At 41.4% G+C, this 14133-nt stretch overlaps 1 protein-coding gene across 5 annotated transcripts in view; it reads left to right on the top strand.

The window, feature by feature from the left end:
• arhgef4 (Rho guanine nucleotide exchange factor (GEF) 4) overlaps window positions 1-14133 on the top strand; it is an 89217-nt gene that overhangs the window by 19751 nt on the left and 55333 nt on the right. For 3 of the 5 annotated variants that reach the window (XM_017414090.3, XM_017414089.3, XM_017414093.3), the window contains exon 3: window positions 10010-13933. The exons of 1 other annotated variant lie outside the window; for it this stretch is intronic. In XM_017414090.3, coding sequence (XP_017269579.1) covers window positions 10010-13933 — 3924 coding nt within the window. Of the gene's footprint in view, window positions 1-8390; window positions 8624-10009; window positions 13934-14133 lie in introns of those variants that run through there. One more of the 5 variants, XM_017414091.3, reaches the window with a different exon arrangement.

The following is a 14133-nucleotide window of genomic DNA, read 5'->3' as shown; positions in this document are numbered from 1 at the left end:
GCTGCCGTAAAGCGTGTCGCAAACCCACACGTAAAGCAGCGTCATGTCGCAAAACGGAGGTTCTTTGCAAAATAGTTATTTTTTCTTCTTATTTATCACTTATATAAACTGAATTTATGCAAAGTGAAAACACTAATACATTCGTCGTAGCCTACGTTATGAAATATTTACATGAATCATTGATACAATTATGATAGAAACAACAGAAACTATAGAAGAAAATATATCACGATAGACACCTTTCTATCGTCCCAACGATATGTATCGTTATATCGCCCAGCACTAGTAGGGGTTATGAGCTACTGCGGTGAGTCAGGAATACGTAGTTTCTAATAACCTGAGGTCCAGATGTCCCAGCTTTTCACCAGCCTTGAACGCAGCATTACATTTCTGAGCCTGGAGTGTGAAAAAGCCTCCAAAGTCACACAGACAGGCAAGCTGAGCTGATTCACCTGCAGCAGGCGATTCGTGCACATGCATTTGTCAGTTTGTACGTGTAGTGCAGGAGTGTCAAGCTCAGAAACACAAGGGGGCCAAAATTAAAAACTTAGTCCTAGCCAAGGGCCGATCTCAATGAATATTTCATTGCAAAAATACACAAATTAACCCTGATTTTAGATTAAATGTGTCAAATCATTCCTATAGAAATATCAAACACCTTCTCCTCATTACATATTATACAGAATTTACAGCAAACAGACTTTAATGAACAAAAGACCTAAAAAAACACATCATTAGCATTCTTTTTTTAAGACTTCCCATGAATTTTTCTCCATTAAAACTAAAAGGACAAAAAAAAAATCTGCTGATATACTGTAGCTACGATCATTTAACTTTGAAAAAAAAAAAAAAAACTAAAAAAGATACATTAAAGCAGACTCTGTTACTGTTTATCAACAAGAGTTCGATCAGCCTCGTTTGACTCTTTCCACGTCAGAATCAAAGATCACTGAGAAATTAAAACTTGTTTTCTTGGCCTCAAAGTAACTGTCACAAGAAGGCTAAATAGGCTCAGTTTTCTAAGCAAAAAGAGAAGTGACAGAAACTGATCTATCACAGACTGGAGGGCCAGATAAAATGTTACCAAGGGCCGGATCTGGCCCGCGGGCCTTCAGTTTGACACACATGGTGTAGCATATTCCTACTTGTGCAGTTTGAAACTGTTGTGAATATTGTGGTACGCAATTCACTAATCTTGTACGCCTTTATGAATACATTTGCGACTAATCTATGCTCATGCTCAGAGGGACAGAGGACCTCAGAGGGACAGAGGGCCTCAGAGGGACAGAGGACCTCAGAGGGACAGAGGGCCTCAGAGGGACAGAGAGCCTCAGAGGACCTCAGAGGGACAGAGGAGGGCCTCAGAGGGACAGAGGGCCTCAGATGGACAGAGGACCTCAGAGGGACATAGGGCCACAGACTGCCTCAGAGGGAAGGAGGGCCACAGAGGGACGAAATGATGAAGAGGAGGGAGCTAGATTTCAGCTGGACAGAGGGCGAAGACAAGCTTAGTCAGTCTGTCCAACCAGCTGTTTCAACTGCTTTGTTCAGCTTCCAGTCGGCACAAGTCAGTTCCAAGATGTCCCGTTTTGCCTCCATGAAAACCTCAGACGGTTTGGGACTTTTGCTGTTTGGATTCTGGCATCTAAAGGCAGAAGAACCAGAGAGAAACTGTAGTCCTGGGTGTGGTGAGGTAAGGGCTGAATAGAAAGAATGAGCTGTGTTGTTTATGTGTGTGTGTGTGTGGCATCATTCATACAATGTTTCAGATGCTGTGTGTGTGAGAGAGAGAGAGAGAAAGAGAGAGAAGAGGCACAGTGGACACACTAATGTGTGTGCAGCACCCACGTCCACATTCCCCCGAGGCTGGCTGTGGGAGGCGTCTCCAAACCGTCAGGAGGAAAGCTCTCCATGAAGCTCGGGTTTTCTGTTAGACGCAAAGAAACAAACAGAAGAAGGAACTGGGAGCTGAACACAGAGAAGGTGAAAATAGGTATCGTGTGAGTGTGTGTGTTTTAGAGTTCGAGGCGTATTTATCGGAAAATTTAAAGTTTTTGTGGTGATACTTTTGATGATTAGTCATGTAAGGCATGGTTTTAGAGGTCCAAAGTACAGGAGGGTGTAAGAGGCCCTGTTGTCTTAGAAATAAGTAATAAATAATAATCCTTCCTGTCCGTCCTGAGCTCAGAAATCAAAAATGGTCCAATCGGAGCATCTGAACCGAGAGTCAAAATAACCTGACAGGATCAGGTCTGATTCCCTTCTTGTTCTGGAAGTACAAATGTCCCTCAGAGGATTTTCCAGTGCAGCACTATTGACTCACTTTTCAGAAGTTTGACCTTGTTTCTATGGTTGAGTTGAAATTATCATGCATTTGGTAGTTTATTTTAAAAAAAAAACTACCAAAGTGGGAAAGAGTAACATATTATTTTAGGTCACTCAACTACAACAATGAGCTCATGCGGCATTTTAGGTACGACTTTGTTCAAAAAGCTATTTAAAAATGTGATTCAGACCTTATAACCATATTTCCTCTTGTGTTTCTGTATTATCTGTTCCCTTAAAGGAAAAAAATAAAACATAAGAATGATAGAAAAGGCTGCTAAATCGATTCTTATTTTACATTATTATAAAACACACAGGCTGTGAACAGCTTTTTACATTTCTAAAATTTAGTCTGACTTTGGAGTCACGTAAAATTTCAGCCAGAACTTCCTCCCAGTTTATAAAAAGCACATATTCTCCATAAAATCTGAAACAATGAACAACAAACTCGGGCTACGTTCACACTGCAGGCGAATGCCACCCAATTCTGATTTTTCTGCCCCCCTATTCGACACATATCAGATTTTTTTCATGGCAGTGTGAACGCAATAAATCAGATTTTATTTCATGTCCGACTGAGGTCTTTTCAGTATGTGATATTGAACCGGATAAATATCTGGTGCTTTTCAAAGGGACCGCAGTGTGAACGTTCATGTTGGATGTAAGAACGGAGGTCCCTCGTGTTAATGTCCCACCACTCTTGGCTCTGACTCTTCATCCACACATGCCTCTGCACAGAGGCAGCAGCCACAGCTCCAAAAAAAAAAAAAAGCTCACCATTAATATTTGTGCTTCTTTTCTTCTCCTTCTTCTTTTGTCTTTTACCATTTGAATGTACGGTTATCCCTGATTGGACAGCAACTTCAGAATCATTACACACACAGCATCCATATTTCCTTCTGTGTGACGTCAGATCTTCTTCTGCTCATGTGGGTCATGTCAGGAACTGGAGCCTGTTCACACTGGAGCCTGATGGGGGTCCCATTTAAAATGTAATGTGGATGACCACGCAAAAAAAAAAAAAAAAGAAATTGGATTTGAGCAAAAATTGGTAATCGAGCATTGAGCCCTGCAGTGAGAACGCAGCCTAAGGTCTGAGCTGCTCTGGAAGGAGTCTGACAGTTTTACTCCAACAGCTAAACCAGCTAAATGAAACATGACCCAGACGTTTGTTTACTGACAGAAAATAAAAAATAAAAAGATAATTTTAATGTGTCGTTCCTGAGTGATTCAGAGGACAACTGCTGCGACCAAATGGAGACAAAGTGTTGTTTTGTCTCTGACTTACTGCAATCTGTCATCGCCTCAATAAAGCTGAGGTGGAGTCAGGGGGCGGGGCTACGTTCAGTGTTACGTTTAGGTAACCACAGAAATTTAACAATTATGATCAGCAGAAATGAATATGTTAGTCGTCCTAAATTATTGCTCTGGTAACAGAAATAGCCAACTAAGTACATATTCTTTCATATGATTACAAATAATGTAAATTAAACAGTGTAAACATGATTTTTGTGAATAGTCTATGATTGTGGATTCTGGCGTACAAAGTAAACTCACTATTTTTCTGTTTGCACCAACTACACATAATTACCATTTAGTTTTTAGCTGAGAGTAGTTTTTTTTTTCTTATGACATGACTTTTTCCTGCCTGGCATGACCTGCTCTCTTCAGTTTAGGCATCAGGCAGCAGGACTTTATTGCCTGCCACCATGTAAGGTCAGTCGGCAGCCATCTTGGGTCTTCTTGGCTCCAAAGGTTAATCACTTTTAGGTGGACGTTTCATCAAAATTTGCGCAGTGGTTCAAGAGCTCTTTCGCTAACAGGCAAACAAACACACAGATGTCCTTGCTGTCCACGACCTGTTAGAGTGTGCCTCCCCACTAACAACAATTCTGTGTGTTTCTGGGGGTTATTGCTTGGTTGAAATAGGTGAAAAAAAAGCATTTGGCATGATCATGACCGTAAAAGGTTTGTATGAACATTTGTAGATTTACACCCAGAACAGGAACAGGACAGCAGTGTTAATCAAATGATGATAATACGAGTTTAGTAGTGCCTGCTTTAATAATCTGATTTGTTGCTGTACATGTTTAACATCTTTCATGGCCACTAGAGGTCGTCATGGGCCCAAAAATTCACCTTTACCCATTTCAGTTTGTGCTCCAGGCACAGTTCAGGTTATGGAAACTGAAATCTTTTAGTCACATTTTGATGTAAAATTCATATATTTTTTTTTAAGTTAGATGAGGTCAGGTTTAGACAAGTAGTAGTTGTGGAAAAGAAAAAAATGAGGAAGTTTCAAAGATATGAAAAGAAGTAGGTGTGTTTGTCTGGGTCATTCTCTTTTAATCAGTGTTCAGATCTTTCCTAAACAGGTGCTCTTTTTTTCTTGGTGCTCTTTCAGAGAAAATTAATAAATAAAACTTTAATAAAGCTTTTATTATAACCCCTCTATTGTTTTATAACTGAAAGACAAGCAGTGTTTTAACAACCATTCAAATGTAATGAAAAGAAAAATGCCATGCCATTAACTGAATTAGCACCCATCTCAACTCTGTCATCATTAAAAACAAAATAATGAAAGAATACTTTAGATGTAGTCATGAAGCACGAGAGAGTATTTTGTTTTGTTTGGCATTCTTGAAAAACTCCAGATGATTCTGCTAAATCAGTCAAGAGGTTTATGTCCACTCTTACCCATAGAAACGGACAACAACATAACTTGTCACATTCCTTGTCTCAGACCGAGAAAAGAACACTAGTCGACCACTAATCATTGTCAAGTTTGAACACTGTATAGAAAAATAGTCCTGAATGTCTCCTGTCGGTTTCAGATTTGGGGTTTACCTGTGCAGACTGCATTTAGAGGGGGAGCTAACATGAAAACCAAAAAAAACTATGGGTGAAAAACAAGCAACTGTTAAGCTGAGGGAAGAGGGAAAAAATCAATCAGAGCCGTTGCACCAACACTGGCCATGACCATTCCAACCCTCTGGGATGTCCGGAAAAAGGAAGAAACTGCTGCAGTCACAGACATCAAATAGGAAGGCCGAGGAAAACGTCAGCAGTTGGCGACAGAAACAGTGTAAGCGCTTCGAAGAAGAAGCCTAAAACAACTTTTAGTGACATCAGCAACAACTTCCGGAGGGCAGGAGTGAAGGGATCGCCATCTACTGCTCCCAGAAGACGGCATAAAAAAAAAGTACAGAGGCTGCGTCAAAGATGCAAACCCCTCATTAGCCAGAAGAACAGAAAGGACAGACTGGAATTTGCCAAAAAAAAAAAAAAAGTACAGAGACGAACCTTAAAGAAAGTCAAAGTTTTCTGGACTGATGAGGCAAAGAGGAAAGTGATGGAAAGGCAAAGGAGTGTTCTGCAGTTAACAGAACTATTTTCTCTGACAGTTTAAAGAAAGAGATTGACAGGCAGCATAATGGCCCAAAACACACACTGCCAAAGAAACAAAGGAGTTCATCAGGGACAGGAGGTGGAATGTCCACATCCAGGCTGAAACCATAGAGAGATGCAACATGCCTGCTAAAGAACAGACTGAAGGAACTAACCTCCCAAAACCTGGAAAACCTGGAAAACCTGGAAAAGCATCACAGAAGTTAAAGTTTGGTGAAGAAGGTGGATTGAAGGATTGATGTAGTTATTGCAGCAAAGGATTTACAACTAGACATTCAGTTTTATTCACTTGAATTTGTTTTAAGTCTAATTGTTTCAGTACCTTTAGAGGGGTGTGTGTATCCCCTCTAGCCTGGGAACACTTTGGGATCTCCCCAGAAGAGCTGGAGAGTGTTGCTGTAGAGAGGGGGGGTGGTGTGTGTGTCTGGGATGGATGGATGGTTGCATGGTTCTGCTCATTCACCTTGGACCGTAACCTGAAGAGAATTTTCTGTTTTGCAGCTCGTTCAGGTGTGAGTAGGCTGCTATGTGGGATTCGTCCAGGACCATGTGTTGACTTAATGACTGTAGCGAGGAGTCGGTGTGGTGCCTCAGTCAGCGACTCTACTATCTGCTCCAAAGGGAGCTCTGCTAAGCCTTTAAGCTTCTTTAAATGCTGAACTCCAGTTAATTAAAAAAAGTAGCAATGACTATTCTGTAAACGGAAATAATTTGCTTCATATAAACAGCTGGTAGCAGTTGGGATGGCAAAAAGAAATAAACATAACAGCCCTCCTTTCATTTCCAGTTTGATAATTACTTTAAATCAGACAGATAGATTATTTTCTTTGGAACAGGACTAAAAAACTATTCCAAGTTCTGTGTCACTAATATTCTGGTTGAAGCAGTTTTAAATTAAAAAGGGTAAAAACAAAACTAGAATTGTTTTAGTAACAGTTGAAGAGTTCAATTCAGCTGCTGCTTAAAATTCCAACATACAGAAACTTTGTAATAATCTGAGCTCAAAATGCCTACCAAGATAAAACAAATATTAAAGCTGCTGCCAGTGGCTCATTATGATCACTGTGGTAACCACACACCTGGGTCTGTCATTCCCTGACTGCCAAGGTAATGAGAGGCAGACAGGAACACAGACTAAAAAGGAAGCCTTAAACAAACAGTGAGTTGGCGTGTAACACTTTCAACTCTTTAAGTTGAACATTCTGTGGAAAAATCAGTAAAAATCATTCAACTTCAACTGTGATTGTGTAAAAACCATGAAAGATCACAAAAATGTTCAATCATAGAAAGTCCAATTTTCTGTGATCCATTTAAATTTTGAATGTTTCTGCTGAGAAAACTGTTTTTTTTCTGTTTTACCAGAATCTCATTGATCTCTATTGCTTTTTTCTATTTTGTGAAGTTTGTCTACATTGTTCAATGTACCAGTGCTCTATTGTCTATTGAGCTGTACGCTGTGCTGTAAAATTGGCATGGTTTTTTTTGTGCCAAGATACTAGACAAAAATGTGTAATAAAACACTTTGCAGTAGTCTAACACTTTACTTTAACAGAAAAAGGCATCAGATTCATGTTTAGGTACTTTAGACACCAAGTGACCAAGACATAATTTTTCCTTGAATAGTGAAAACATCTAAAACCCCACACAGTAAATGATAGACTTTACTTATTTAGCGCCTTTCTAGCCAATCAGGCGACTGTACAACACAATCTGCCCTCATTTACCCATCCACACACACATTCATACACCACTCTACTACGTCTCTACAAAGCTAATCTGAATTAATCATTCTATAGAGTCTAATCAGTGATTTAGATCCCATTCATACACCATTGGGGCACATCAGCAGCAATGAGGGCTTCAATGTCTTGCCCAAAGACACTTTGACATGTGACTGCAAACTGGCAGCCTCTGTCAATGGAGGACAACTGCTCTGAACACAGATCCACAGCCACCCCAAAGGCACCAGCTGGGTTGTGACAGTCACTAGTTGTTAATTAGTTTTTTCCGTTGATTGACCCTAAAACGCATGTTTCTGTTTGTCATCAGTCCTCTGAGCCTGGTTCTAGTCCTGGTTCTGGTTCTGCTGGAGGCTTCCTCCTGTTAAGAAGGAGTCCTTCCTTTCCTCTGTCGCCTCCGTGCTGCTCAGGTTGGGAGACTGCATTGAAGTGAAGATTGAATGCAATATGCTGGCTTTGTTAGATGATTTTTACTAACTGACATTTCATTATGCCCTCCATGTGAATGTATTGTTTTATAGGAACTGAATTAACTGCAATTGAATTTGAATCTGGATCTGAGTTGGATTTATGATTCGGACTTGTTTTGTTTTTTTTAGTGTTTGAATTGGCGCTTTTTTAAATGAGCTGAACTGAACTGATTTGTTTCCCAGTGTTGCTTAATTTAGCCTGCATTTAGGTGTTTTGTTCTTGTGTAATTCCAACCTGCATGAGTAAACAGTCACCCTGAAGTACCTAAAGCTGCAACTCTGTATTTATAGCAGGGCTTCTTAGTGTCTTTCCTTGTTATGTAGAGATCACTGTGTACATGCTGCTTTGAGGCTGGATTAAGCCCTGGCTTCTATAGGACCACGTTGGGAAAGAGAAGCCTCTTTTGTTCTTTGTGCACAGTTTTGCTGTCGTTTTTATATAAAAACCAGCCACTGCACCCTGACGAACAAACAGTTGGATCTGTACATTTAAGACCTACCGTTGAGGAAAAACAGACGAGGAAAAAGGAGTCATGGAGAAACCTACTGAGATGTAGTTCTTGGACGGAGACCCCGCAAGGTGTCTTAGTAAGGGCCACCATGGGATCAGTGCTGAGCTGGTTTGCGACTCACATTTGTGGGCTGGTGCTGAATACAACTGATGCACTGTGGATGTTGAAAGTAAGTAGAAAGTCCTGCTGTAGACTCTGTGAGCTCATGTGGCTTTGTGTGCATTTACGCAAAAATCCCAAGGAATCTGTGCATTGAAATAAGGAGACTTCCATGTGTTTTCTTAGAGTGACTAATAGCGTCTGACTTAAACAGGGATCAGTTTGATTACTGACGCTCAGAATGGCTCGAAAACCGGAGCAAATTTTCCTTCACCTAAAACGGCCCAGTCTTCTAAAATTTCACAAATGTTTTACAGTGGACAGTGTTTTTATGACAATGTATCATACTGAAGTCATGAATACCTTACTGTGTTAGAAAATAAATTATGTTTGAAAAACCCCCTTCTTGCAATCATCTGCAAAAAAAAGGATGCACTGTGGAAATCAGGAATATAGTATTACCTAGCAATAGACCGATATGCAACATCCATGGTTTGGTTTCAGGGTCATGTTTTCTATTTATTTTTTACATTTTTTTTGTGTATTTCTGCTTTTTTCTCTTTTGTCTCTTTTGTAAAGTCCCATCTATCAGTAAAACATAACCCACTATATACACTGTTTTGGAAAAGGAATTCTCAGGAAACATGTCATGTATTAATGTAAAAACTGAATAAGTTAAATTAGCAGGGGAATAACATCTTATTACTGTATTTCATCTTCCTGCAATTTGTGTGTGTGTGTGTGTGTGTGTGTGTGTGTGTGTGTGGGGGGTTGTATGTGTTTAATTGTCAGCTAGATGGCATTGTAGCTGCTTTCACAGTCTCTGTTTGAATTCATAAACACTGTTTGAAACTCCATTTTCAAACGTTTTCAACTCTTTAATCACCAGCTGCCGTTTAGGGATCCTGTTGAAATTCTGTGTGTAACTCAACAACTTAAAGTGAAAGTAAAACTACATATATATACATGTAGATGGCGCTCACAACATTTTGATTGGTTAATGGTCTCCATGAGCCTGCCCCTTGCACCTCATACATGTGGTTCTTTGCTCTCACCAGCAAAGAGGTGGTGCTGAATTAGCATCAGTTTTTCGGCACTAGAGCGCACGGAGGTGAAAACAGACCCTTAACAGACCAAACCCCACATGTGGTCCTGTGAGGAACTGGTGATCTGTTCAGGGTGTACCCCACCTCTCGCCTGTTGACTACTAAAGCTTGTTAACAGCTTCCCATGACTCTGAACAGGATCAAGCAAGTATAGATAATGGTTGGATGGATAATTATATGCTTACAGCAATGAAATTTCTTTGCAGTGTAATGTCATACAGGAGTGTAATTTGACTTATTCTTGTTTTGTATAGCTGTGCTTATGAGCCATAATATTGCTAAAAGCTTTGTGCTATACCTTTTTCATAGTTCCTGGGCTGATTTTGATCTCAATGTTGTCTTCTCTACAGCCACACGAGGCCCTTGGAGAGTCACCCAACATCTCTGACGTGATTGCTTTAGAGGAGGGGAGTTTGGCTGCTAACTCACTGGATTGGTGTGAGAGAAACCTAGAGGGAGGTGAAACATCTGATTTTAGTTCTGACAAAGACTCTCCTGATGCTCTTCTGGAAGTGGAGGACCCTTATATTGCCTGGGAAGCAAGAGGAAGTGGCGTCTTCTGCGCTGCACACACTAAAGCTCGACGAAGGGAGTCAGTGTCAGCCAAACATGGCCGCAGAGAGGCAGCAGAGATTTGCACTTCACAATCCAGCAGCAGCAGAAGCACAAGCCAAGACAAAAAAATGGGACCTAATATTTCACTGAAGTTCAGCACCAGGGAGGTGTGCTCAGTTGAAATCCAACCCCGATCGCAGAATCCAGAAGATTTGTGCCAGAAGCAATCAAATATATCCCCTGTATTTACACACAAGAGCAGCACAGGGCCGTGTAAATTAGAGGAAAAAAGCCAGCAAAACGCAGATATATGTGATGCAAATAATCTTTTTAACCCTCAGGAAGTTAAGCAGAGTGTTCAGCCTGAAACCAGCGATCCCAATCATCTGAATGATTTTAATGACTCAGAAAGGTACCCTACAGAAAGAGATCCATTAGTGGGCAAAGTTCTGGCAACAAAACAGCAAAGCACATACAAACACAAAACATGGCCGCTCACTAGAAGCACATATATCGAAAGTAAAACAGTACAAGACAGTCAAAAGTTTCAAATCTGTAATGTACAGGATAAGGAGATACACCCTCCTGAACTCCTTATCACTTACTCCGTTTTGAAAAGACGCAACAGCTTCAATAATGATAACGATAAACGTTGCAGACATACATCACATTGCAAAATTAGAAGTACATGTAATGACTGTAGGTACACAGCTGTTAGCCATTACACTGATGGAATGAAGTGTAAGAAAAATGACACAAACCTCCAGGTAATTCAAGAAGTTGCTGCAGCAAGTCCAACTGTCTCTGAAAAACCTGACACAAAAACACAAAGTGCATCACAAAACGCAACGTCAGAACACAGAGACCCACCTCACGCACGGATCAATGCAGTGGCACAGGCCGAGGATACTGTCTGCTCCCACGCTCTGGGTGATGAAAGCCCTGGCAGAGAGTTACCAGAGGCCTACTATCAGATCCCAAATTGTCAGGATAATAACTGGGGGTTGGGTGTCTGCTTCCAGGAGGACCAGTTGGCATGTATTTCAGCACAAAGAGTGAATCCACTGGGGACACTTAATAAAACTGGTTCAGCCATCACGTTTTCTACAGAGACAACAGCCTCATTTCCATTCAATACCTTTGCTACTGTGGCCTTACCTATTCTATCAGGAGACTCAGACAGAGATGAAATCACCAGGAGGCAGTCAGGTCAAAAACAGCCTCAGAGTATGAGATCTCAATCATGGCACTTTTCAGATGAAACCCGAGATATTTATGCTAATCACTTGGATCAAGAAGGAGCCACAACAGGAAAGGACACTCATAGGCAGTTTGTGTTTGTGAGCAAGCCTTTGGCAAAGGCAAAGTCTGACCCTTTAGAAGCAGGAACTGACTTTGTCCCATTCCAGTCTGACACTGGTAAGGGGCCTGAGGAATTTCTCACTCAGAATTCCTTCTCAGATAATCTGCTGTTTTTCTCTGGTGCCCTTGAAGCAGAAGATCCCTCCCCTCTGTTATCAGGCAGCTGTAGAGAAGAAACACCCTGCTCTCATCTCCAGCCTAAAAAGGAACAGAAAAAGGAGAGCAGTCATGTTTATCATGACCAGAAACGAACTGTGGAAGTGGTAAGTTCAAATAATCATTCACAGTCAGCAACACGTTTGGGGAGCAGTGATCTAAATGTTTACAGAGCAGACAGTGATCCTGGTACCTGTTTTACACACCCTCAGCCTAGTGAAACAGGAAAATTGTCAACGCCTTTCATTGCAGAGAACAGTACGGAATTTCAAGGCACCGTTCAACATACAAAACTACAAACCACTGCCACATTAACAGGTGATCATAGTGAGCAGCATCAGTTGCAGGGGAAGTTGCCTGAACCACCCCATGGCCTAAAATTCTCTCTCTCACATTCAGACTCCAACAATAACACCAAAATTACTATAAAAGGAGAGTGGGGAGGGGAGACTGTTGAAGGTTTGTCAGATGGAGCTCAGCGCAAATGCAAAGCTAACTACTCACTGATGGATGTACCCAAGGGTGTGGCCCTTGACCGTATGGTGGACAGAGTAAAACACCAGGAAAATTATATGGTTGTCTTGCCTTCTGGCGATCACAGATGTCACTGGAAGAGTGAAGACTCAGTACCTGAGATGGAAAAATACCCTGAACGCCATGCTTTTTTAAGGTCAGTTCCAAGTTCAGACATGAACATTGAATTCAAAAAAGAGAAGCACCAATTAAGCCATCCAGTGGATCATACCCTACCCTGCAAATTAGCTAACTCATCAGAATCAAAGCTGGAATTTGAGGTGTTCTCTAGCCTACACAGTGGAACTGAGGAGACGTGGAAACAAACAACTGAAGGCGCAGTGTCTTACAGCACAACTACCAGCAGCTGCAATGAGATGAAAGACCCACAATGTATTTCAACAAGATTCACCTTTGTTGAGAAAATAACCAAAAGAACTAAATCAAAAGGCAGCCTGAAAGAAGATAAAGGCTCAGTGTTTTCTGTATTTGCTAAAACACCTTCTCTAAAGAGGATGAAGGGCGCAAGGGCAGCCAAAAACGAGGAGGTACCAATTACTTTGTCAGAACAAGAGTTGCAGAAGATCCACTCTGAGGTTAATGATGATGATGATGAGGTTTTAGTTACAGGTGAGATTGTCAAACAGACAGGAGACCAAGCCTTATTGCCGGTGCATCACAAGATAGATGAAGAGGATGGTGGCTTCTTCCCCTCGTCACACTGCACTCACCATGTTTGTGAGCTGGTAAGCCAAGGATGTAATGGTGAGGACAACGGAGTAAGTTCAGAAAACCTTCTTTTGAGAGAAATAATTTTACCTCATGAGGACGGCTTTGAGAAGAGCAAAGGCAACAGCAGTTCAAACGTCTGCATGCACGTTGCACAGCCACATCAGTTCTCCAGCGTGTGTGAGGCCCGTTTGTTAGCTGAGGAGAATGATGGGGAGGCTGCTGTGAACACTGATATGGACTCTGGTAAAAACAGACAGTTCTGGTCAAAAATGAAGGAAAACATGGAAGTTGACCAACTGAAAAGATCTCTTTCAGTGACAGAGGGTGAAAATACCAAAATCCCATTTGAGGATGACCATGGAGACCTCATCTTCTTTCCAGTGCTTGGCAGAATAACTAGCCCAGGATTGTCCTCCTCCCTCAGAACCCATTGCCACACTGATTTTGATTCCAAGCAGGGAGTTTTGCAAAGAACTGAAAATGAAAACCATCCCGAGAGTCTGCCTTCCACATTATGTCCATCTGGCCCACCTTTGAGTTTAGACGATGAGTCAGTAAAACTGCCTAATCACACAAGTCCTGTTTCGTCTCTGAATCTCTGTTCATCAGCTAGACACATTTATCACCATTCACCATTTAGACCCAGATCTCACACACTAACCTGCGAGGGCTCAGCTGGTTGCCCCACTCGGCCATTCAGCCCTAAACCTAACAGCCCCAGGCCGGCAGCTCAGCGCAAAAGATTTCGTCACTCAACAAAAGCCAGTTCCGTCTCCACCACTCTTCTGAGTCAGTCTGTCAGTGTAGAGGGACTGACTCTGCCGCCTGAAAGACCTAAAAGCCTAAAACCCTCTGCTAGCCCTCGGAGCCCCAATTTCAATCTTCTTAACGAAGTCAAGAGTGACTGTCGGTCACACGTCAGCCTCTATGACACTGGCTCCATCATTGAATTGGAGGTAAGAAAACAGTTTATTATACAAAGAGCAGACATTTTTGTAATGTATGTTCATGCAAAACATACCTATTAAAAATGATTGCATTAAAGATATTAATGAAAAGGTCTAAAGTGATCACATTCAGCATTCCTTTCCTTTGTGTATTTTTTTAAATGTCCTAATGTTAACAAATAAGTCATAGGAGCAGTGGTGGTTTTCTC

This window comes from Kryptolebias marmoratus, linkage group LG21, assembly GCF_001649575.2.
Source record: "Kryptolebias marmoratus isolate JLee-2015 linkage group LG21, ASM164957v2, whole genome shotgun sequence".
NCBI lineage: Eukaryota > Metazoa > Chordata > Actinopteri > Cyprinodontiformes > Rivulidae > Kryptolebias > Kryptolebias marmoratus.
This window is presented reverse-complemented; position numbering and strand designations above follow the sequence as displayed.